General features: G+C 40.9%; 1 protein-coding gene across 1 annotated transcript in view; it reads left to right on the top strand.

Moving 5' to 3' along the window:
* Nucleotides 1-27747, top strand: part of ANXA10 (annexin A10) — a 156877-nt gene that overhangs the window by 13721 nt on the left and 115409 nt on the right. The window contains exon 2 of the mRNA XM_030191576.1: nt 21131-21212. Within this exon, the coding sequence (XP_030047436.1) occupies nt 21131-21212 (82 nt within the window). The remainder of the gene's footprint in view (nt 1-21130; nt 21213-27747) is intronic.

The raw sequence follows: 27747 nt of genomic DNA, 5'->3' as shown, positions 1-27747 counted from the left end.
ACTCCTGCATATCAGCCTCAAACATCCTCATACTAGGAGACATCAACCTACACCTAGAAGATGACACTTCATCAAGCACACAAGAATGCAAAGAATTCCTAAAACTTTGGGATCTGCAAGTACCCAACACACAACCAACACACGAAAAAGGACACACACTTGATATCATAACAAACAAATTCGAACCAGATTCAACCATCACACTCACTGACACAAGATGGACACCTACACTATGGTCAGACCACCATAAAGCAAATGTCTCTCTCTGCTGGCGAAAAACACACACCAACACAATCAATAAACATGAGCGAACAACATACACAACGAGAGAAAAAATAGACCCCACAATATTCTGGCAAAAGATCTACCAGAACGAATGGCCAACAAACGCTGACAACATCCAATTCCTCCAAGAATGGGACGATCTATGTACAACAACATTAGACAAAATCGCCCCAATCCAAACCAGAACATCACGCAGGAAGAAAACAAATCCATGGTTCACCGAAAAGCTGAAAAAACTTAAAACACAAGTCAGAAAACTAGAACGAGAATGGAACAAAAAAAAAAATGAACAAACACTGAACGCATGGAAACTACTTCGGAGAAAATACAAATACACCATAAAACAGACCAAAAGACTACATTACAAAACAATAATAGGACCAAACTACAAAGACACACATAAACTCTTCAACCTTGTGAACAAACTGTTAGACACCACACCAGTTACAAACAACGGCAAAGATGTACCAGATGCGGACAACCTTGCGAAATACTTCAAGGAGAAAATTATACAACTACGACTCAAAATACCTGCCAGCCCTATTGAGTACGCCACAATTTTAGACTGTCTAGACCCAGAAGAAGGAATATACCCTGCAGACAAAACTTGGACCGAATTCGAAATACTATCTGAAGACCTCATATCTGAAACTCTCAAAAGATATGCAAAATCCAACTGGAAACTAGACACGTGCCCAAAAAACCTCATGAAATCTGCTCCTCAACAATTCATAACAGACCTAACGAGCCACATAAACTTCATGCTACAAAATGGACTTTTCCCAAAAGAAAAAGGAAAAATCTTACTCACCCCAATCCCTAAAGACACAAAGAAAAGCACAAGTGAAATAACCAACTACAGGCCAGTAGCATCCATACCTTTAATAACCAAAATAACAGAAGGAATGGTAACCAAACAACTCACAAACTATCTAAACAAACACTCAATACTACATGACTCCCAATCAGGATTCCGGTCGAATCATAGCACAGAAACAGTATTAGTCACCCTTATGACCAAATTCAAACAGACAATTGCAACTGGCAACAATATACTCCTCCTTCAATTTGACATGTCAAGTGCCTTTGACATGGTTGACCACGGAATCCTATTACACATACTCGAATACTTTGGCATTGGAGGTAATGTCCTGAATTGGTTCGAAGGGTTCCTAACCCAACGTTCATATCAAGTCACATCAAATTCGACCACATCTAAGGCATGGATACCTGAATGTGGAGTACCACAAGGATCACCTCTCTCACCAACCATTTTTAACTTAATGATGATCCCTTTGGCAAAACTCCTATCAAACCATAACCTTAACCCATATATCTACGCTGATGATGTGACAATATACATCCCCTTCAAACAGGACATAAACAAAATCCTCAACGAAATTGATCAAAGCCTACACATCATGAACACATGGGCGGATGCATTTCGACTAAAATTAAATGCAGAAAAAACTCAATGCCTGATTCTCACATCTCAATACAACACAAAAGAATTCACAACCATAAACACTCCAAACCTGAACCTTCAAGTCTCAGAAACGCTAAAAATCCTTGGAATCACCATCGACCGCCACCTAACGCTTGAAACTCATGCTAACAACACAACAAAAAAGATGTTTTACAGCATGTGGAAACTAAAAAGGATGAGACCGTACTTCCCAAGATCCGTCTTTCGCAGTCTAGTGCAATCCCTTGTGCTCAGCCATTTGGATTATTGCAACTCACTATACGCAGGCTGCAAAGAACAAACACTGAGGAAACTTCAAACAGCCCAGAATATGGCAGCCAGACTCATCTTTGGAAAGCCAAAATATGAAAGTGCAAAACCATTAAGAGAAAAACTGCACTGGCTTCCACTCAAGGAACGCGTCACTTTTAAAGTATGCACATTAGTCCATAAAATCATTCACGGTGAAGCCCCATCCTACATGTCTGAGTTAATAGACTTACCACCCAGAAATGCCAAAAGATCATCCCGACCTTCCTTAACCTCCACTTCCCCAATAGCAAAGGCGTGAAATACAAAACATTACACGCGTCAACCTTTTCTCACATGAGCACGCAGTATTGGAATACACTGCCGCGCAACCTAAGAACAACCAACGAGCAAGCTTCCTTCCGCAGATTATTGAAGACTTATCTTTTCGAACAAGTCTATGGATAGAAACAAAACACATAAAGTCCACACTTACTGTTCACTAATGCATCGTACATTCACCTCGGAACTCCAATCCCCGTATTATCACATCACTCATACCTTTTCTCACAGAAAGTTATATACCATATGACTTCATGCCTTTCTATCGCCTCTAAGCTCCCATTGTTTCCTTCCAAAGTTGCAATGCCTATGTTCCATTATTACATCCCTTAACGACACCCCAATTGTTTCGCATAACCCTGCATAATATTATCCACAACTATCTGTAACAATTGTATTTCCAATATTCAACTCATATTGTAAGCCACACTGAACCCGCAAAAAGGTGGGAAAATGTGGGATACAAATGCAATAAATAAATAAATAAAATGTAATAAACTCACTGCAACCTACTCAGTTTTCAACTGGTCTACAATATATTCTTCAGAAGTCCTTCTGAAGTCTATATGAAGGAGTACAGTCACAAGAACGAAGGTGATCAAAGGAAGGAAGAATCACCAAATATCATGAAACAAAACTTTATTGACGAATGACCCAACCTGGCCAAGTTTAGGCTAAACAGCCTGTATCAGGGGGTCATCCAGACTTCTATGGCATTTAAAATTTCATGATCCAGACAGAAAACATTTGTCGTTCCTTGTAAATCCTCTGTGCCACTGCAAAGCAATTTCTGTTCTCAAACTGCTTTGTAGTGGCACAGAAGATTTGCAAGGAGTGGCAAATGTTTTCTGACTGGTTTATGTCATTTTGAGTGCCATAGAAGTCTGGATGACCCCTGATGCAGTATTTTTAGTTGAAACTTGGCCAGGTTGGGTCACTCCTCAATAAGCTTTTGTTGTATGATCTCTGGCGACTTCTCCTTCCTTTGACCACCTTTGTTCTTGTGATGCTTTGCAGAGATTTTCTTCTTCTTGATGTATGAAGGAGTGAGCAAGGGAGCACCTCTTTATTGTGCACTTTTGTTGGCACACCATAGAGATCATGCACAAATGTTCAGTGTGCTGTTGTGACATCACAGTGAGTGTTGCTATATGCTGTTCTGGGTAGAGGAGCCTGGAAACTTGTGCCAGGGCAAGAATCACTCTCAATCGCACTCTGTCAGCTCGATAACATAGGAAGAAGATGTAAAGCAAGCAGACCAGATGAAATCAACAACACAAAAGGGTCCTTTTACTAAGCCATGGTAAAAGTGGCCTGCGGTAGTTGAAGCACATTTCTTGGGCTCTCGCTGGGCCATTTTTTACCATGTTTAGAAAAAAGGGCCTTTTTTAAGGGGTTGGAAAATAGGCATGCGCTAAAACTGAAACCACCGCATGTCCATTTTCGGACTGAGACCTTACCACCACCCATTGACCTAGTGGTAAGGTCTCACGCGCTAGCCACATGGTAAGCAGGCAGCACGTGCTAATTGCTGTTTACTGCCGGGTAAGTGGCCTTTTTTTCTACCATGGGATTCATCGTGCACCAAATTTAGAATTATCTCCCAGCTCATGCACTAACTGGGTGGTAGTGCTGTATACATATAGGTCCTTAGGCAGATGAAAGGGTCCCAGAGTGCAGTAAACTGAATAGACAGTGAAGTAACACACAGATGAGACAAAAGCCAGAGGCAAGGATTGCAGAAGCCAACGTTTTATTAAAAGACCCAATGCAGCCCATTTTTGGCATTTTGCCTGCGTCAGGGGCCAAAAATGATCTCACAGATGAGGCTTCCAGCAGTATTCATTCAACAGAAATCCAACAAATAGGATAGTGTGGTCAAGCACAGCATCCTGGAGACTGGCATAAATCAAAGCTATTAGTAGAAAGTATGAGAAACAGAGGTCATCTCCAGCATATCTTGGCATAAGTTTGATATTCATTCCTATCAAGGTATGTGCAAAATTAAACCATTTGCAGATACAACCCCCAAACAGAAATTGTCATTACAGTTTAGTTCCGCATGCATTTTAAAAAAGAAGCATGCATAATACCATGTTTTAAAAGGCTTTGTTTCCTTTAGGAAGGTTTTCAAGTGATCAATCCTACATTAAAAAATAAAATCAAACCACTCATGTTTATTTTCGAAAGGGATCGCCGGTGATCTTCCGACATAAATCGTATGTTTCCATTATGGCTGGAAAACGAAGCCAGCCATCTCATCTAAACCCGGCAAGCGATTTGGCCGGTGCCAAGCGTATTTTGAAAATACGCTTGGCTCCGCCTACTTACAGCGCCGGCCCCGAAGATGGCCGGCCATCGATTTCGCTGGTGCCGTTCGATTATGCCCCTCACTATGGACTGCACAACCCAGATGTTTCTTTCAGGAGATACTTTGGCAGAAGTCATTGCTAACTTGTGATAGCTTCTGAAAAAAAAACCTTTATTTTTTTTTTACATTTGTACCCTGCGCTTTCCCACTCATGGCAGGCTCAATGCGGCTTACATGGGGCAATGGAGAGTTAAGTGACTTGCCCAGAGTCACAAGGAGCTGCCTGTGCCTGAAGTAGGAATTAAACTCAGTTCCTCAGGACCAAAGTCTACCACCCTAACCACTAGGCCACTCCAGGCAGGTAGACCCAGACCCATCCCCCCCCCATACCTGTTACACTTGTGGTGGTTAATGTAGAGCCCTCCAAAAACCCCCAAAACCCACTGTACCCACATGTAGGTGCCCCCCTTCACCCCTTAGGGCTATGGTAATGGTGTAGACTTGTGGGCAGTGGGTTTTGGGGGGAAATTTGGGGGGCTCAGCACACAAGGGAAGGGTGCTATGCATCTGAAAGCTAATTTGGGGGGGGGGGTTTAAAAAGATTTTTTAAGTGCTCCCTAGGGTGCCTGGTTGGTGTCCTGGCATGTGAGGGGGACCATTGCACTACAAATGCTGACTCCTCCCACGGCCAAATGCCTTGCATTTCGCCGGGTTTGAGATGGCCAGGTCTGGTTTCCATTATGGCTGGAAAACGGAGCCGGCCATCTCATATAAACCCGGCAAGCGATTTGGCCGGTGCCAAGCATATTTTGAAAATAGAGTGGAGGAGTGGCCTAGTGGTTAGGGTGGTGGACTTTGGTCCTGGGGAATTGAGGAACTGAGTTTGATTCCTGGCACAGGCAGCTCCTTGTGACTCTGGGCAAGTCACTTGACCCTCCATTGCCTGCTGCATTGAGCCTGCCATGAGTGGGAAAGCACAGGGTACAAATGTAACAAAAAAAAAAACGCTTGGCTCTGCCCACTTACGGCACCTGCCCCAAAGATGGCCGGCCATCGATTTCGCTGGTGCCATTCGATTATGCCCCTCACTATGGACTGCACAACCCAGATGTTTTTTTTCAGGAGATACTTTGGCAGAAGTCATTGCTAAATCGTGATAGCTTCTGAAAAAAAAAAAAACCTTCTCTATCCAAATACCATGTAACAACTGAGAGTGTATTTTTAAAATGTGCATATATGTAAAAAGAACATATGTAGTTTTCTCTGTGTGGACTTGACTGACTTTTCAAAGCCAAAGTAACTGTGTACTTCCGCTTTGAAAGTTACCTCAGGAAAACTACTGTATGTTTATACTGTTTGTCATACACAAATGCCATTGCTAATTTATGCTATCAGCTACATGCTGTTCTGGGTTGAGGAGCTTGGAAACTGGTCCCACGGCAAGAATCGCTTACAGTCACACTCTGTCAGCCCAATTTTGTGGGCAGATGATGTGTCAGTACTGAGTGACTATTTCATATTGTGGGTGTTGAAAAAGTGCCTCAGGTGCCAACAAAAGCTAATTTATGTGCATACACTTGAATTTCAAAAAATATAAAAGCAGAAGTGAAAATGTCCTTCCAACCCCTCCACAGACAGTCTGAGTAAATGTATGTGCATATAGGCTGTACACACATAAGCTTACCCACATACCAAATAGGCAATTTTAAAAAGAAGCAAAGCACAATTTTATCAAGAGAAATCCTGTTGAAAATCTCCTCCCTATGTGTAAATGAGATTTGTTTTTTAACTTAGTACACTCAGCTAATATGATGGATAAGTCATAGGACAGTTTCACAAATACGGAATGATGGTACCAATGTTTATCAAGTAGCTGTTATCAGTGGAGCCTAGCTTTCAACACTGCAGATAAAGCCCTTGAAAGAACCAAGTACTCAACTGGCAGCTTGTACAAAAGACCAAGTTCAGGCAATCTTTCTTTGTGAAAATACAGACAATCTAAGGTATGTAAGGACAACCTCCTATTACTATTTGTTCAGTTAGTCAGAGGGCTTATAACTCATACTCGAGGTCAAATCTTTCCCATGGAAATGTACAAATACATTTTAAGTCATGTCTTTGGTTATAAAGGAAAGAATACTGTGCTTTGCTATGTCACAAAAGGTGACTCCATATGACCCATGTACATAAGAATTTGTACTTTAATTTTGTGAAAAGCAGCACAAAGAGTTGCACTTATGATGTGCCTCTGAACACCTTGAGGTGAAGAAATATTAGTCATGCAAGGTCTCAAACTGCTACTGTGTGGGAAAATGCAACAACATAAAACATATTTACTTTCTGAAGAAAGTTTTTCACAAGCTGGCAAATTTTTATGATCAGTTCAGCTGTGAGAATAAAGCACACCCCCAATTTTTTTGATGCAGTTTGAGGATGTTTAGAAAAGCTTACAGCAAACTAGTGATAACGTGTGAAGTTAGTGATGGATTAGGATCCATTATAAAAATAGCAAATACTGTAAATTTAGTATTAAAAGTGGAGTGGAGGAGTAGCCTAGTGGTTAGAGTACCAGTCTTGACATCCAGAGGTGGCTGGTTTAAATCCCACTGCTGCTCTTTGTGATCATGGGCAAATCACTGAGGGGGTCTTTTACTAAAGCTTAGCTCAGTTATCTGCAGCAGGGTCCATGTTATTTCTATGGGCCCTGCTGCAGATAACTCAAGCTAAACTTTAGTAAAAGACCCTGTTAACCCTTCTTTGCCTCAGGTACAAAATTAGATTGTGAACCCTCCAGGGACAGAAATACCCAGTGTACCTGAATGTAACTCACCTTGAGCTACTACTGAAAAAGGTGTGAGCAAAATCCAAATAAATAAAATGAACCCCTACCCTGGAAGAATCAGTCATATACTGAACTCTTAGTGCAGGGGTTCTTAACCGTTTTAAGTTCCCACACCCCTTTAACTGATCAATGAAACCCTCTCATCCTCTTCCTAAACCACATATCCACTAGTGACTATTGACATCAACATATCTTGCTGTTAGACGCTAACGGTACTAACATGTCACTAAAGTTACAGTTGTACACAGTTATACTACCAAAGAAGTTATACTTAAAGTTACAATGCTACATACATACATTGTACATCATTTTGTTGAATAAAATGACTGTTTACAAACGATACATAGTAGATTACAAGGCCATTCTCCATACCCCATTCGACCTCTTCTCGTACCCCTTGGGAATGTGGGTGCCACTGGCTAAAAATCCCCGGGTGCAGCGCAACCCCCCACCCCCCGGCGAACGGCCACACCCTCCCCCCTGGTGAAAGGACATCCCCCCGGGTGCATTTTTATCTGCTGGGGGGGTGCCGCGCGCCTGTCAGCTTCGCTCGTTCCATGCTCCCTCTGCCCCGGAACAGAAAGTAACCTGTTCCGGGGCAGAGGGAGTACAGAACGAGCGGAGCCGACAGGCGCGTGGCACCCCCCCAGCGGCGTGCACCTGGAGTGGACTGCCCCCACCCCCCCTCTTGGTACACCACTGAGCAGGAGTCCTCCAACTGCATTGCTGCCAGTGGGTGATAGAACTTCAATATTGCATTTTCAATCACTAGGGACAGACATGTTCTCTGGAGTCCTACAGAGCTTGTCTGTCCCTCACTATAGAAAATGTGCCACCCACTGGCCGGACTCTAGGTGGAAGACTCCCACTCAACTTTAAAGGAACAGTACCAGCAACAAACTCTCAAGCCCTTTTACAAAGGTGCGTAAGGACCTAGGCACGTGCAGCACACGTCAAATCGGCATTACCGCCCAGTTAGTATGTGCACCTGGCGGTAATTCTGAGTCTGGCACCCGCTGAAAACCTGCAGTAGAAAATAATATTCTATTTTCTCCTGCAGAGACTTCCCGGCTGAAATTGTCAGTTGGTGCACACTGGATGGTTACCACACAGGTAACATATAAGCCCTTACTACTACGTCAATGGGTGGCCTTAAGGGATCAGGCCGTAAACAGACGTGCGCTGGTTTTCATTTTGCTGCATGTCCATTTCCCGACCCTTTTTTCCAGATGCAGTGGAGAAATGGTCCAGCGCATGTCCAATACACGCATCCACACTACCACAGGCCACTTTTTGGCACACCTTTGTAAAAGGGCCCCTCTGTCTGGAGACAAGTATGGGTGTGCTTTCCACCCATATGCACATTTGGATTTGATTTATTTGTAATCTAATCTACTTTTATATTGTTGAATTCCTACAAAAGGTTCAGAGCTGTTTACAGCAAATAAATACAAGAAAATCAATAAAATAGTGTAGATCGGGTGGATGTGAAGCGACTGTTCACGCTATCCAAAAATACTAGGACTAGAGGGCATGAGTTGAAGCTCCAGTGTGGTAAATTTAAAACGAATCGGAGAAAATTTTTCTTCACCCAACGTGTAATTAGACTCTGGAATTCGTTGCCGGAGAACGTGGTACGGGCGGTTAGCTTGACGGAGTTTAAAAAGGGGTTAGATAGATTCCTAAAGGACAAGTCCATAGACCGCTATTAAATGGACTTGGAAAAATTCCGCATTTTTAGGTATAACTTGTCTGGAATGTTTTTACGTTTGGGGAGCGTGCCAGGTGCCTTTGACCTGGATTGGCCACTGTCGGTGACAGGATGCTGGGCTAGATGGACCTTTGGTCTTTCCCAGTATGGCACTACTTATGTACTTATGTACTTATGATCCATAAAAAAACCACAACAACAACATCACAAAGCTTAAGTAAATAGAATCACTCAACCTATGTTTTCAATTAAATATTCATCACACAGAAAATTCTCCAATATTTAGCAGCCTGAAATGAATATGATCTTTCACGATGTCTTTTAGACACAAGACGACAAACTTTAGGAAAAAGTAGAATATTGTTATTTTTCAATTTTAAAAGTCAATTGAGAAGAGGAACAATGAAGGTTTATATTAAAAAACAAACTGAAGCCAAACCATGTAAAGATTTGAATGCTAATAATCCTGGCATTCACCAGCAGCCAGTGTAAATCATTCAGCAGTGGGGTAGCTCTATCATATTTACTACGCCTAAAAAATCATCTTGGCAGCTGTGTTCTGCAAGAGCTGTAATCCTTCTAGGTTTTTTATTTCTTTAGGAAGGCCAGTGTAATGAGTTACGTTTCAGTAGTTGAAGGTGAGTTACACTTGGGGGGGGGGGGGGGATTCTATAATTTGGTGCCTCAAGTTAGGCATCTTGATGCCATATGCTAGGTACCAGTTATTATTATTATTATTATTATTATTATTAACATTTGTATAGCGCTACCAGATGCACGCAGCGCTGAACACCTGACACAGAGAGACAGTCCTTGCTCAATACAGCTTACAATCTAAAAATACAGACAGACAAGACAATTAAGGGCGAGGAAAGTACTGGGTGAGAAGGAACAAGAATAGGGGAATTGAGTAGTGGTTAGGAGCCAAAAGCAGTGGTGAAAAGGTGGGTTTTCAGCATAGATTTGAAAACAGGTAGAGATGGAGCTAGGCGTACAGGCTCAGGAAGTCCATTCCAGGCATAAGGTGCCACGAGGGAAAAGGAACGAAGCCTGGAATTAGCAGTGGAGGAGAAGGGGGACGACAAGAGAGAGATTTGTCCAGTGAGCGGAGATTACGGGGAGGAATGTAGGGAGAGATGAGGAGAGGTAATGGGGGGCTGCAGAATGGATGCATTTAAAGGTCAGTAAGAAAGGTTTGAACTGTACGCGGAAGCGGACAAGGAGCCAGTGAAGTGACTTAAGGAGTGGCTAGTGTGGGTAAAATGATTTTGGCAGAAAATAAGTCGTGCTGCAGAATTTTGCACAGACTGGAGAAGATTCCATTACAGAATTCTAGCATAGATGAGGATCAACATTCCTATATTTAGGCACACCCACTTATGCCAGGTCTATGGCTGTCATAAGTTGGCACACTTAACTCTGCCATGCAGTGTGCACAACGTACAGTATTCTACAAGGTGCATGTGTAAGTAGGAGACAAGCCTATGTCCCACCCATGCCCACCCATGTGTACAGCCCCTTGCTGTTACACACTATCCCCTAAATTCTATATAGCGTGCCTAGAGTTCTGTGCTGAAATCCAGGCGGATTCTATAACAGAGTGCATAATTTAATTGGCTTAACAAGCCAATTAGCATTGTTAATTGCACTTAACAAGCAATAATGAGCACTAACTGACAATAATGAGAATTTAGGTATATAATTCACTAAGCATATTCTGAAAAGAACTGCGCCTGCATTTTAATGAATGCAGGCAAAAAAGGGTGTGGTTATGAGCATTCCGTAGGCATTCCAAAATTTACATTCACTGTTATATAGAATATGTCCCTCTGTGCCTAAAACTAGGCACCAGGATTTACACCTTGTTTTTGTTGGTGTAAATGGAGGCACGTAGATTTAGGCGCTAGGATACCAACTTAGCATATTCTATATATGTGCCGAAATTTAGGTGCCACTTATAGATTACGCATAGGTGGAAATATTTTCCATGCAGATTTTTCAGGCACCATATATAGAATCTGGCCCTATAGCACTTTGTGCAACTTTATAGAACAGTGTTTACTGCACTTGAGCATGTAAATGCCAATTTAGATATTACTTGCACACACAAGGTGCACGTAAGCGCAAGCTCCCAGTTATAGAATTGTTCCTCACGTTTATACCTCAGGCAAGAGAGGATTATGACTTGCCCAAGATCCCAAAGAGTGTCAATGGGATTTGCACCCTGACTTCCTTGGTTCTCAGCCTATTGCTCTAAGCATTAGGCTACTCCTCCACTTCATGGATCAACCTATGTATCCAGGTTTTCCTACATCAGCACACAACTATGGAACGCACTACCAAAAACCATGAACCATGTACGACCACCTCCAATTCAGGAAAAAACTAAAAACCCACCTGTTTCAAAATGCATACCCCACCAACCCAACTTAAATACCTGAACTCCGCGACACTATAATACCACAGTCCGTACTGATCACCAAACAATCTCATCTGTTCTTGCTGTCCTCTTTATGGTCCCACCACATGTTCCTTCATGTGGTCCCTACCCTTCCTAACTCAATTTAACCATTATTTGTATTTGTTTTACTCCGGAGTCTATCAACACCTCTCTGATACCATGTAAGCCACATTGAGCCTGCAAATAGGTGGGAAAATGTGGGGTACAACTGTAACAAATAAATAAAATAAATAAATAAATATTACCCCATGAAAGGATCATTTCATTGTTCTTTCAAGTATTTTTATTAAGCTTTGAAGATATAAACATCATAATTAGAGATAAGCAATTTTTCCCAACAATAGAAATAGTGTTATCAATATCAAAATTAAAATCCAGAGGTGATTGGTTGAAATCCCACTGCTGCTCCTTGTAATCTTGGGCAAATCACTTAACCCTCCATTGCCTCAGATACAAACTTAGATTGTGAGCCTGAGCCCTCCTGGGACGGAGAAGCATCCAGTGTACCTGAATGTAACTCACCTTGAGCTACTACTGAAAAAGGTGTGAGCAAAATCTAACTAACTAAATAAATAAACTGCATCACCACATGCTATTAGTGTGTGGTTAGTGCAGGAGCCCTTATCAATTAGAAATAGGTGTTAGTAAGGGCTCATGTGCTAATGGCCATGCACTAATGGGAAAATTAGCACGTGCCCATTAATAGACAAAATGAAAAATGAGGCCATTTTATGGCTGCACTAAAAGTGTCCTCATCAAGCGGGAAAGCCCCATGCCGGGGCTACTGCAGGCCACTTTTTAGTACAGTTTAGTAAAAGGACCCCTGACCTTCCCAGCCCTCCTAAAATCCTATCCTATTACTTCATAATCATGTACAGAGCAAGGGACCCTTTTACAAAGCTGCGGTAAGCAGTAATGCATGCTTGCTGCAGCAGCAGAAAATGGCTTACTGTGGGGTGAGCTGAGGCATCCTGCGGCAATTTTTAGATGTACGCATGCTACCTATGAACTAAACAATAACATTTATTTTATAGTGTTGTGGGCAGGTCCGGGGTGGAGAGTGAGAATGTTCTATACTAATTGGTTAGCACTGGGTATTGCTGCGTGCTAACCGATTAGCACAGGTTTAGCACATGAGTCCCTACCACCTACAAAATAGGTAGCGGTAGGGGCTCATGTACTAGTGGCCATGCGCTATTGGGAATATTAGTGTGTGGTCAAAAATATGGCAACTAGAAAAATCAAAACACCAAAGAGGAAAAATCAACCTCCCTAATAGTCACAAATAAGCATCAAAAGTAAAGGGAGAAATGAATACAAGGGATGTGTGCATAAACCAATCCTTATTATACAGCTCTAGCAAATATACATTTTTAAAAAGAAAATGGCATCATAACAATACTTAATATGATCTTAGGACCTCTTATAGCGCACAGCTATTGCAAGTCTGAGATCTTAATCAATAATTTAAATCATTTGTCATTCCTCCTTCACCTTATTAAACAATTATTTTTATTACTATTAGTAAAGAAAAATGTCAGGAAGTATTTTTTCACGGAGAGAGTGGTGGATGCTTGGAATGCCCTCCCACGGGAGGTGGTAGAGATGAAAACGGTAACGGAATTCAAACATGCGTGGGATAAACATAAAGGAATCCTGTTCAGAAGGAATGGATCCTCAGGAGCTTAGCCGAGATTGGATAACAGAGCCAGTACTGGGAGGCGGGGCTGATGGTTGGGATGCGGGGATAGTGCTGGGCAGACTTATACAGTCTGTGCCAGAGCCGATGGTGGGAGGCGGGGATAGTGCTGGGCAGACTTGTACGGTCTGTGCCCTGAAAAAGACAGGTAAAAATCAAGGTAAGGTATAAACAAAAAAGTGGCACATTTCTAGGGCAGACTGGATGGACCGTGCAGGTCTTTTTCTGCCATCATCTACTATGTTACTATGTAAAAAAAAAAAAATCATTTATCAAAAATACAGCCAAAAGTGCAAAAGGAGCAAAATTCAAAAAAAGACTTTAAAAAGTACTTATCTTGAAAGTCAATCCAGCACTGAAACCCATGTTACCACCCATGTATTTTGATAAATGTCTTTTACTAATGGGTACAGAGTGGGTATATTCTATAACAAAGCACATAGATTTTACAAATGTCTGTGCCCCACCCTTGGCCATGCCCCCTTTTCAACTATGCAACTTAGAATTTAAGCGCAGAATGTTAGAGAATACACTTAGCAAGTTGTGCGCATAAATCTTAATTAATGCCTGCTGAAACTTGGTGTAAATGCTGGCGCCCAAGTTGAGTACACTGAGACATTATTCTATATGAATGTATGCAATTGTTTGGAACACCCCTGATACACCCATGCCCTTTCATAATCACATTCCCTTTTGGAGTGAACACTAAGGGGGTCTTTTACTAAGGCGCGCTCATGTTTTTAGCACGTGCTAAAAATAGGTACGCGCTAAATGTTATAGATGCCAATGTATTCGTATGAGTGTCTTAGCGCATGCCTATTTTTAGCGCACACTAAAAACATAAGTACATATATAAGTACATAAGTATTGCCATACTGGGACAGACCAAAGGTCCATCAAGCCCAGCATCCTGTTTCCAACAATGGCCAATCCAGATCACAAATACCTGGCAAGATCCCAAAAAGTACATAACATTTTATACTGCTTATCCCAGAAATAGTGGATTTTCCCTTAGGAAGCCGTCCAAACCTTTTTTAAACTCCGCTAAGCTAACCGCCTTTACCACATTCTCTGGCAATGAATTCCAGGGTTTAATTACACGTTGAGTGAAGAAACAATTTCTCCAATTCGTTTTAAATTTACTACATTATAGCTTCATCGCATGCCCCCTAGTCCTAGTATTTTTGGAAAGCGTGAACAGACGCTTCACATCTACCCGTTCAACTCCACTCATTATTTTATAGACCTCTATCATATCTCCCCTCAGCCACCTTTTCTCCAAGCTGAAGAGCCCTAGCCGCTTTAGCCTTTCCTCATAGGGAAGTCGTCCCATCCCCTTTATCATTTTCGTCGCCCTTTCTGCACCTTTTCTAATTCCACTATATCTTTTTTGACATACGGCGACAAGAATTGAACACACTATTCGAGGTGCGGTCACATGAGCACACCTCAGTAAAAGACCCCCTAAGGGAGTCTTTTACTAAGCGCGGTAGCATTTTCAGCTGGCGGTAGAAATCAGCTGGCAGTAAATGCTGAGACACCTGTAGAAATATAATAGGCGTCTTGGCGTTTACTGCCAGCTGAATTCTACTGTCAACTAAAAACGCTACAACAGCCTAATAAAATACCCCCTATGGGAGTTAGGTGCCCTGCATTATAGAATAGCAGGCAGCCAGATGCACATGGAAATGCTGGCATAATGATTATTAGAAGATGTAATGTAATTTGTTTAAGTTGTAACAATTTTGATGTTCCTGGCTGAGGCCAAAATAAATCCAATTCTATGGAAGAGACGGCTTGTAGTGTGGTATTGAAGGTGGCGGGGGTTGATACGTCTGAGTGTGTGCCGAATGCCCGAGTTGATGGAAGTATTGGCATAAGAAGTTATGTATACCTGTCTTGCTCTCTGATAGTCCTCGAAAACATTTTACTAATGAACTATCTTTAGAGGGGTAGGGTTGTAAATTGGTAGTTCCTTTAACTTTAGTTATTTAATAGACCACATATTATTGCTCTAATCTTGTTTTGATCCTGTTCCAATTTTTTTATATAAATGCATATTTAAAAATTTTTCATGATTTATCTGCCAGCGTTACTTTGTGCAACAAAACTTTTCAAAGAACTATATTTAAATAGGGCTTGCTCTGGAATAATCAGGGAGAATGCAAGTGTGCTGTCTCTGAAAGAAAAAAGTTTTTCTACAAAAAAAAAGGAATTTTTGTGATAGTTTGAAATTTTACAACAGCATACAGCCATATCCTCACACAGAGCTTTGGCTTGAAACATGATTGCATCAGCTTTTTTGTGGAATTGTATAGACTGTACCCTATTTTCAAGAAACAGTGATTGCCAGATAAATCCTATTTATATATAGTTCTTTGAAAAGTTCTGTTGCACAAAATAACAATGGTGGATAAATGACTAAGAACTAACTGTTTTAAATATGCAATTATAGAAAAATGTGGACTTATGATTATAATAAAATACAAAACAGGAACTTCTATTCTGCACCTCGCCCAAAGGCTCAGTGTGGATTACAATAAGAAATAAAAGGAAACAGTCTTCCCTGATTATACAAAGATATTGTAAAATTTAAAAAAATGTTCATTACTAAATTATAGTTTTGAAAATTTGTTGAATAAGTAAGATTTCAACAATTTTATAAATCTTAAGTAAGAGGGTTCCATTCTTAATAACAAAGAGAGAGTTCCAAAATTGTATGCTTGGTAACCAAGAAAACCATCAAAAAATCATTTAAAGAAGTAGAAAAATAGTAAATTATTTTTCAGTCAAGGACCATTGAATAGAAATAGGTCAGGTAAGTAACTTGGAGCTAACCTAGGGGCCCCTTTTACTAAGGCGTGCCCAAAAGTGGTCTGTACTGGTCTAGGCGTGTGTTTTAGACACACACTAATCCATTTCCTGAGTGCGCCTAGAAAAAAGGGATTTTTTATAGCGCCAGAAAACGGACGTGCGGAAAAATGAAAACCAGCGCGCATCCATTTTCAGCCTGAGATCTTAACACCTCCCATTGCCTTTGTGGTTAGGTCTCATAAGCTTACCGGGCAGTAAGTGTCCAGCATGTGCCAACTGCTGATTAAGTGCCCCATGATAGAAAATATTTTCTACAGTGTGTTTTAGGCGCATGCCAAAAATGGAATTATCGTCCAGGGCATGTGGTAGCTGGGCGGTAGTGCTAATTTTACGCACGTTGGACACGTGTAGGCACCTACGCATCTTAGTAAAAGGGCCCCCTATGTATTAATCTAAAAGTGATGGTGCATAATTTGAACAAGCATCAGGCATGAACAAGAAGCAAATGAAGTTGAGTCAACAAAGAAATATAGCATGCCTCTTATCATTTAGTGTGCACTAATCGTTAGTGAATGCTACATCTGTTAGCATACTTTAGTAAAAGGACCCCTAAATGAGAGTGTAGTGACAGCACCAAGTGAACTTTCTGCATTTGTTGGGCATTATTTACTGCCATTTATATGATTACAGGGCCCTTTTACTAAGTGGCAGTAGGCACTAGCACGTGCCTACCGTGTGTCAAAAAGCACTGACACAGGATGCTCCGAGGCATTCCATGGTAGTGCAATGATCGCCGTGCACCAATCCTACGCTAAACAATAAGGAGGGGGGTCTTTTTACTAAGATGCGCTGAAAAATGGCTTACGGTAGTGTAGGCGCGAGTTTTGGGTGCACGCCAATCCATTTTTCAGCTCGCCTCTGAAAAAGGCCTTTTTTTTGCAGAAAATGGACGTGCAGCAAAATCAAAATTGCCGCGCATCCATTTTGAGTCTGAGATCTTGCCACCAGCCATTGACCTAGCGGTAAAGAATCCGGGCGGTAATGACCTGCTTGTGCGTCTGTTACACGCGTCGGAAAATAAAAAATATTTTTCAGATGTGCATACCGGACGTGCGTCAAAAATTAAATTACCGCAAGAACCACGCGGTCATCGGGCGGTAACTCCATTTTGGTGCATGTAGACGCTTATGTGGCTTAGTAAAAGGGCTCCTAGGCTTTATTTTTTAGTGTAGGGCACATGTTTATGGGCGGAGAGTAGACGTGCCCTGCGCTAATCAGGTAGCATGGGTACATTGCCACACACTGCCTGATTAGCATGGGATTAGCGCAAGAGCCCTTACAGTCTAGTAAATAGGTGGTGGTAAGTAGGGTTACCATTTTGTGTCCTCTGAAAAAGAGGACACATGTCACGCCCCCTACCCCGCCCCCGCCACGCCTCATGCCACGCCCCCTTCAGGTCGGGTTCCGCCACGCCCCCCCCCCGTCACATAGTCCCCTCCCCCCCTCACTTACTATCTAGCCCTGGTGGTCTAGTAGCGTCTTCTCTTCGGGGCAGGAAAGAGCCCCCTCTTTCCTGCCCGGAGCGCTGCCTGCCCTTGCCTGCTGCATCCTCCTCGGTATGGCTGGGGATTCAAAATGGCCACCGAGAGTTGAAGCGGCCTCGCGAGAGTTCAAATCTCGGCGGCCATTTTGAATCCCCAGCCAGACCGAGAAGGATGATAGACAGGGGAGGCAGCGCTCCGGGCAGGAAAGAGGGGGCTCTTTCCTGCCCCGAAGACGTCACTAGACCACCAGGGAACATGGTAAGGAAGGGGAGGGGATGGGAGACCAGGTCACGACCCACGGCGCCGATCGCGCGCCCACCGCACGCACGCACCTGCCCGCACCCGCGCCCACGTTTGTCCAGAAATCCGGACAAACGTGGGCGCGGGCAAAATCCGCCGGACGCCCCGGACATGCCCTCAAAAAGAGGACATGTCCGGGGAAATCCGGACGTATGGTAACCCTAGTGGTAAGGGCTCACACGCTAATGGCCATGTGCTAATTGGGAAAAAAAGAAAAAATCGTCCATTTTACTACCTCACTAAAAGTGGCCTGAGTACGTGGGAAACCCACACACTAAAAGTAGCATTGTTCAAGCCTCCTAAGATCTGTTACTGTAAGATCTCAGTATATTGATGTATAACCTCAGCACATCAATACACCCTGAAATCTCTTTATATTTCTGAAATGTCCTTTATTGAATAACAAATAGTTTAATCACAAGTCAGAAGAGGTGCCTCTTAGCACAGAGCCTTCGTATTCTGAAAGCTGCCTCATTGGATGGAATCAGAGACCTGAGGAAAAGGGCAGTTCTACTGCTTAGGTAGAAAAAGCAGTTACACAGGCAGAACAGCTCACAGATGGGAGATTGAAAATGCAATATCTCATTGGCAAGATATGTATGAGGTAAAAAACCAAGTTCTCTCCAGGGAGTCTATGAGGACAAGTGCTGACAGAAATAAGATGGAGACAGCTACCAAGTCAGTCAGAGAGAGAACCTTGGCAGGAGAGGGGGGGCTCCCTCAAGCCCAAAGAACAAGAGGCCAAAAAGACCAATGAGAACAGAGCCAAGCTAGGCTGAGAAAAAAGGTCTAGGCAACAGCACACCAATAATAACAGTTTCCTAAACAAGTGTGTCTGCACTACTTGTGAACTATGTTTCACATAATGCCTTGCTTATCTAACATTACAGTGACCTACAGTAAAACATTAAACACATTTCAGGAATCTATCCCAACCAGGCAAAGCTGTCAAAGTACAGAACAAGCATAGGACACTTTTTAGTGGGGCATAGTAAAAGGGCTCCTTAAAAAAAAGAAAAAATATTAATATGAATTATCATTACTACTACTTAACATTTCTAGAGCGCTACTAGGGTTACGCAGCGCTGTACAATTTAACAAAGGGGTCATGCCTTAATCCCTCCAGTGGTCAGATACTCAATCAGAACACCTTTTTGTAACTTGGACGTGACTGAAACAGGTCTAGATAAATGCATCCTCCTTTTTAGACAGGGACATTTCTTCCCATTGAAAAATCACTGGTGGATCACTGTCCTACTTTCAGGCCTTCCCTAGTCCTGCCCAAAACACACCCACAACACGCCCCCTTGCTATTTGGACGAACTGCAGTGTGAAACTTCCAAATCCTGACTTTCCAAAATCAGAATTTGGATGTTTTTAAGGCATTTTGAGGCATCCATCTACTTTGAGAATGAACTGGATGAGAATGCCCATATTTAACTACACATTAGGAACTGAATCACATCTCTAGAAATTTTACTTTTTACCAGTGTAATTTTAACGTATGAACCTCTCAAAGATGTGCTTATTAATGAGCTACAATGCACTGCAAATGCAAAGAAATGTGTTTTGTGCACTAGCTTTATATTTTTTATTACATTTGTACCCTGTGCTTTCCCACTCGTGGCAGGCTCAATGCATCTTACATGGGGCAATGGAGGGTTAAGTGACTTGCCTGGAGTCACAAGAAGCTGCCTGTGCCTGAAGTGGGAATCAAACTCACTTCCTCAGTTCCCCAGGACCAAAGTCCACCACCCTAACCACTAGGCCACTCCTCATCTTACCCTAAATGGATAGTACTCTAAACAGTAAAAAAATCTGTGGATAACGCTAAATTTAAAAAAAAACTATTTAATTCTTAAAAGACCACGGAATGTGCATAAGATAGCTGGAATAAGGGTAAGATCCTAGGAGGGGTGGGGGGGCTGTTGGGGAGGGGGGATGGTAGGAATGGGGATGATGGGAGAATAATGGGTTAGGCTTTCTTTCAAGACAATGAATAAGAAAGGACAAGGACCGGATATGGTGGTTGGTATAGAGGGAGGAGTCGACTAGATTTAAGGGGAGGGGGGGAGAGTCAAGGATGGATACAAGGGGAGGGGAATTGGGGGAGGGAGAAATGTGACTAAATATGAAATACCTGTTCTATTGATGTTGATTAATAATGCATTTTCAATGTTAGAGACTTTTTGGTACTATATGCATGGAATACGCAAGAATGTTTTCTTAATAAAAATCATTGAATATAAAAAAAACTATTTTACAAAATGGTATAAATACCTCAGTGGAAAGCACACACCTAACTCTATATCACATCATCTTGGCATATACTCCCTCCGGTTCTACCATTTGGATCTCCATGAATTTCCTTTTATGTTTAACTTGTTTTCCTGTTCACTTTGGAAAACGTTGATGGTGAGGTCTCTTTTTTATGCCTTCGACTGCACTAAGGGGGTCTTTTACTAATGCTTAGCTCAGGTTATCTGCAATAAGGCCCATAGGAATAAAATGGGCCTTGTTGCAGATAACTCGAGCTAAGTTTTAGTAAAAGACTCCCTTGTATGCCTTTTGCCCTCTACAGGGGAACTGAGTTCGATTCCCACTGCAGCTCCTTGTGACTCTGGGCAAGTCACTTAACCCTCCATTGCCCCTGGTACAAAAATAAGTACCTGAATATATGTAAACCGCTTTGAATGTAGTTGTAAAAACCTCAGAAAGGCGGTATATCAAGTCCCATTTCCCTTTCCCTTCCCTTAAAGACTCTAACTCTAGTATCAGCTTTTTTCGATGTAGCACTTCAGGATGCATTTATGGACTTGAAGCTTTCTCTCTTTAAGCACTGCTTCACTTTTCCATCCTTCTTTCTTTAGCCAACTCGGCACTTCAATCTTGTCATTATCCACAATTCTCTTACTCGGAAGGTAGTTCAAAGTGATACATGCTGAGGTGCTGGACAGGCTTCTACTATACCGTTGTCAATGCAGTGCAACTTTAAGCCGAAATCACATTTCCTTTATAATGGTAAATTTATTTTAAAAAAAAATAATAATGATCTACAATAACTTTATGAAAAGTAATACATCGCCTCCTTACTGTGCTTTCAACAGGTACAAGGAACTATCTTCCCAAACCCAAACTGCAATCCCATTATGGATGCCCAGATGCTTGGAGGAGCACTACAGGGATTTGGTTTGTACTCTGATTAATACTTTACTCTGCTGAGATTTTCATACAAAAATACTGTGGTGAGAAAGCGGCATAAAAATATACTGGCAAAAGAGGAGAAACTTTAAGGTGTCAATTTAAGAATGTTCAGCATCAGCATTAAAAATGTGTCCAGGTTTATGAGTAGAGTCAAAAAAGATCTGAGCCCTGATTACCACAGGAATATCATGTATCTGCACTGTACATTGAATATACAGCTGCAATTTTTAAAGCCATAGCCACTGTCTGGATAGATAGGGATTTACAGTACAATGGCCTTACTTAGTTGCTACAAGGTTCCATGGTGTTCATACTTTTAGTCAAAAGAAACAGAAGTATTCCTGGTGGTGTGTTTTAGATGTGGAGGAAAACAGCAGGTCTACGTTGGATTTTTGAATGTATATGAACTATTTCTCTCCCACACAAATAGCAGGTATGAAGTATGTAGGCGATTTTAATGGCAGTTGCTGATTTTCAAAAGGAAACAATGTGAGCAAATTTGCTTTAAAATTTGCATAAAATACACACCTTTAAAGCACCTGTATTATTTGTAACTATGGCCCCTGCTATGTGAAAGGAGAAGGGGGAGGCACTGAAATATGAAAAAGAACATTTGCATTGGCAATTATTCCCTGGGAATGTTTTTCTCCAGAAAAATGCATTACAGAAGACTAAAACATTATCACAATTTAAAACCAGAGATAAGCCTTCATTTTCAGCATATTTTAATTATATTGTTAAAATTATATATTTAAGTAATAGGACTATCTTTAAAACTGAGTTTGAATAGCCAAATCCTCCATCTAGCACTAAATTATTCAGCCTGGCGTAGCAGAATGCAAATCAGTACTCACACCAGGCTGTAACATATTAAAATTATATCTGGACCTCACTAACCTGCAAGACATATATATTCCCCCAGATTTTATATAGTGCAATTGGAGTTACATGTACAAATCAGATCATATTCTGATTTGTGCATGCAAATTAATTAGCAGAATAAGCCAATCAGCACCAATAATTGCCACTTAACAAGCAATTATTGTCATTAATGGGTATTAATTAGAATTTACTAAGTGCATTCTGTAAAGTAATGCCTGTAAATTCGAAGATTTGGAACCGAAAAGGGGGCATGGCTATGGGCATGGAATGGGCAGTTTATGGGTGGTTCAAAAATCTATCTACACTGTTATAGAATATACCCCGTCCGAGCCTAACTTAGGTCCCCAATTACAAAGGCGCACTAGCGTTTTTAGCACATGCTAAAATTCAGCGTGCACTAAATGCTATCGATGCTCATATGTTTCTATGGACATCTCTACCATTTAGCGCAAGCTAAAAACGCTAGTGCATCTTTGTAAAAGACCCCTCCTAGTCGCCGACATTTTACAGTTTTACTTGGTGTAAATACCCATGACTACATTTAGTTGAGCAGACGGGTGCTAGGCATATTCTATAAACCGCGCCTAACTTTAGGCCTAGTTTATAGAATACTCCTAGGCTTATTATTTTCGGCACTGATTTTTCGGCACCGTATATAGAAACTAGCCCATTAGGAGCAACCTTAAAACAATGTGCATATGTGTAAAACATATAGATACTTTTATACCTACTAACAAAGTAACTCCTCCAATCATAACTCAGCACTAAACATAACAGTTGGGCACTGTTCTATAAATTGCGCATTAATTTTTACAATAAAAAGGGATGGGAGACTGTGAGTGATATAAAGTCATCAAAGCAGTACCACATGTTGCTTAACTGCCGCTGTGTTATTGCACTTGTAGAACGCTCTACATTGCAGACACTACTTGGTACAGACAAACATCATAGGTCTGCCAGTGCTATCCCCTACACCTCCAGTGTCCAAAACCCACTAAAACTTGTGCTGTAAACAGTCACTTATAAGATGAGGTGCCCCGTTTTGATAACTGCTTCAAGTACCAAGGGGTAAATTCTATATATGGCACCAAAAATCAGCGCCAAAAAGTGATATTCTACAAGACGCCCAGGAATTGCGCCTAACTATAGGCGTGGCAATTTGAACCAACTAAAATATGATGCAAATACCTGTGTGTAAATTTAGGCGTGGTTGCCCCTATTCTCTAACTATATACGTAACATAAAGGAATGCCCCCAATCCACCCGTGGCCCATCCATTTCCACACACACTTTTGGACTTGCATTTAAAATTTAGACATGGATCCCGTGCCTAAATTTACATGCATAGCTTTCAATTAAATCTAATTAGTGCCAATAATTGCTTGTTGAAAAGCCAATTATTGGAGCTAATTAGCTCATTAGTCAATTAAATTGTGTGTGAAAATTGGGCACGTACCCAAATTTGTGTGTGCAATTTCTAGCAACTTTTATAGAAGTAGGGGACAAATGTGGCTCCCACACCACTGCCATTGTGGAAAAGTAAACTAGCTGTCATCACCACCTTTTTCGAGCAGGCTTTTAGCAATATTTTCTTCTCTTGGGATTTTTCTTATATTTGGGAAGGTTCTTTTATAAGTGCAGACATTAGATCAATTTTCAAAGGGGAAAAATTTGTCTTTCAAAATTGACTTGGGAAAAGTATAAGCAACAATCTGCACCTGCTGTTTGTATGAATATTTTTCCATGAAAGCTTGCATGCATACCTTTGGAAATATAAAGAGATAAGTGCACTGACCACCCCAACCCCATCCCTGCGAACGCCTCTACAATAAATATATTTATTTTTACATTTTTAGGACATATGTGTATAACTATATGCAAATATGTGGTGGACAATTTTCAAAAATTCCATTTCTGTGCATAAATGCTGCTTTATATGTGGAGGTTCCTTTGAAAATTGTTATAGTAACAGTAAAATTGTCAACAGCATTCATATAGGGGCCCTTTTACAAATGCATGTAAGGTTCTATGCGCATCCAGCATGTGCCAAATCAGCATTAACGCCCAGTTACCGTGTGCCCTGGGCAGTAATTCTGAATTTGGCGCATGTCAAAAACACGTGGTAGAAAATATTTTCTATTTTCTACCTTGCGGCGCTTACCCATCGGTAAACAGCAGTGTGCATGCGCTGCATGCCTACCACCTGGGTAGCGAGTGAGACCTTACCGCTAAGTCAATGGGTGGCGGTGAGGTCTCAGGTTGAAAATGGACATGCGCTGGTTTTTATTTTGCCACAGTTCCATTTTCTGGCTTTTATTTATTTATTTATTGCATTTGTATCCCACATTTTCCCACCTCTTTGCAGGCTCAATGTGGCTTACAATGTGTCGTTATTAGTAAATAGTAGAATGAGAGATAACAGTTAGTGTTACATAAAAGAATTGCATAATCGAAATTTAAACAAGTAGATATAAGTAAACAGTACTGATAATAGGTAAGGTGGAGATGCCATAGAAAATAACGTAATCGAAATCCGAACAGGTAGATGTAGGCAGAAACATTGCTGATAGTAGGTAAGGTTGCGGTGTATTACGTTTATAGTTGCTGATCTTGTTGGTATGCCTTTGTGAATAAGGCCCTTTTTTAAGGATACAGCAAAAATTGGCCTGAGATCGCACTTTTTGCCATAGCTTACTAAAACGGCCTGACAGCCCAGTACATTTTGGTCACAATTAGAAGGCAACTCTAAACTTGGATGCAACACATTAAGAACCCATATTGGGTTGATCTATTTATGGTGCCTAGAATCTAGGCACATCTGAAAGAGATACCTAGGCATATTCTATTAGAAGAACCTAAATTCAGTGGTGATATATAGAATGTGCCTGGGCTGGGCAGATGCACCTAAATCTAGGTGAGTCCATTTACACCAGTGAAAAGCTGGTGTAAATGCCTGTACCTACATCTATGCGCACTGGTACAAATTCTGTAACTGTGTGCGTAGATGTGATTGATAGGCCCGGAACACTCACACACCCATTTTTGCTGCACGTGTGGAAATTCAGACTGTGGCATGTCGGAATTTATATGCACTGCTTTGCAGAATACACCTAGCAAAGTGTGCGAGTAAATTACTATTAAGATATATTAGTGTTGCTAATTGGTCAACGTGTGTATGCCAAATACAGAATCCGGGGGATTACGCAGGCTATGAGCCTATGTTATAAGAGCACTTATAGAATACTAGCATAGGTTGGCATTGGCGAGCCTAAATTTAAGAGTGTACATTTGCACCAGGTCTATGGTGGTCATAAATGCTAGCACCTAAATGTAATATTTACACATGTAAATTACAGTATTCTGTAAACTAAGCATGTAAATATCAGTCCTGCCCCGCCCCGCCCCTCCCCTAAAAATGTCCCCTTGCAATTAAACACTAAGAGGTCTTTTTAACTAAGGCTTAGTGCACACTAAGAGCTACATTCTATACATAGGACCAAAACAAATTGGAGCTGATGAAAGCATTATTCTATAAGCCACACTTAAAATTAAGTACAGTTTATAGAATTGCACTTAAGCCCAGGAATTGCGCCTAACTTTAGGTGCAGCCATTTGCACCAACTGAAACATGGTGCAAATGTATATGCCTACATTATTAGATTGTAAGCTCTTTGAGCAGGGACTGTCTTTCTTCTATGTTTGTGCAGCGCTGCGTACGCCTTGTAGCGCTATAGAAATGCTAAATAGTAGTAGTACATTAAGAGTATATGCCTATTATTCTATAACAATGCGCATTAATTTTAAGAATGCCCCCATTACTCCCATTACCTTCTCATTTGCGCACCCCTTTTTCAGATCATGTGTAAATTTTAGGTGTGGATCCTGTGCCTACTGTTACGCAATTAAATCTAATTAGTGCCAATAATTGCTTGATAAAAAGCCAATTATTGGTGTAATTGGCACATTAATCAAATAAATTACGCATGCAAATTGGGCACACACGCAATTTTTGGCATTTTATATAGAATGAGGGTGTAAATGTTAAGAAGCCCATAGGAGTAGTATTAGATAATTAGTTCATCTTTTCTCAACAGATCTCTTGCATTGTGCAAAAATCTGTCCTTATCTTGAAACAGATTAGGTCTGTTCATTCACTTTTTGATATATCATCATTGATGATACCATTGCAACTCTCTACTCAGTATTCAGCAGCATCTAAGAAAGCAAATAGAATGTTAGGAATTATTAGGAAAGGAATGGAGAACAGAATCTTTCAGGTCTCTTTGGACACTAAAAAGGATCAGACCCTATTTTTCATCAGAGACAATCAGCTTATTGGTACAATCATTAACATTATCCCAATTCGATTATTGTAGTGCCATATATGCTGGCTGTAAAGAGTACCTATTGAAAAAACTCCAAACAGCTCAAAACACTGCAGCCAGATTCATGTACAAAATCTCTCGTTTTGAAAGTGCCTCCCCTTTTTTAATCAAATTACACTGGCTTCCCATCAAAGTGAGAATCACCTTCAAATTATGTACCTTCATCTTTCAAATCCTAAATGGTACTGCTCCAGACTACATGGTACCATTAATAAACTTACCTCAAAGAAACACTAAATATGAGGCAAGAAACTATCTCAGACTACACCTCCCAAATTGCAAAAAAGTGATCTACAAAACTGCAGACTTCACTTACCTAGGAACCAAATGGTGGAATTCCTAACCACCCAAAATAAGAAATATACGGGAATATACTAGATTCCACAAAATCCTCAAATCGTTCCTATTCAAACAAACCCTCACAAAGAACAACTATATCTCAAACAATTAATTATTACCCGAATTGGTTATTACTCTATTTACCATTACCTTTCTCTTTGCTTCATGTACAATTTCTCATTCATAATAGATTATCTAAATGTTAAACATCCATAGCTATCCCAGTATGTTTAAGATACCGTATTGTAAAATTAGATTCTTACAACAAATTGCTTTCTTATGCATTATTGTTTTTGTTATGTAGCCTATACTGTTTATTGTAAGCCACATTGAACTCAAACTTTTTGGGGATAATGTGGAATATAAATGTCACAAATAAATAAATTCATTTTCTAATTAAAAATCCTCTGTATTCATCCCATGCCTTTTTGAATTCAACTACAGTTTTTTTATCCAGCATTCCAGGCATCAACCACCATTTCCGTGAAAAAGAATTTTCTGACATTACTCTTAAGTCTACCACTCTGCAACAATGAATTAATGGCTACTTTATGGTTCTGCTAGGTATTGATATTAAAAGTTTTTGATATTGAGAGCTTTGATAAAAATATCTGTTTGGGTGCAAAATTGAACACAGTTTTGATATTGAAAGGTGTTAAGTGAAAGCATTTCATATTAATGACATTTTTAAAAATATATAAGTTACACAGGAAGGAGCAAGGAGTGGGAACGAAGTCAGGCACTTCAAAATAGGCCAAAGAAACTAGACGCAAATCAATAACCTTTAATGGAGGCTGACTCAACAAGGTACCCTGTTTCTGCACTACTTTCCTTTACCACGAAGGTCTTTCTCCAGACCATTTACTTTTACAATTTACGATCTGAGGATTTACCTTTTTATATACAGATAGTAA

This window comes from Microcaecilia unicolor, chromosome 2 (genome assembly GCF_901765095.1).
Source record: "Microcaecilia unicolor chromosome 2, aMicUni1.1, whole genome shotgun sequence".
Lineage (NCBI taxonomy): Eukaryota > Metazoa > Chordata > Amphibia > Gymnophiona > Siphonopidae > Microcaecilia > Microcaecilia unicolor.
Note: the sequence above shows the minus strand (reverse complement) of the source record. Positions and strands in the feature narration are given on the sequence as shown.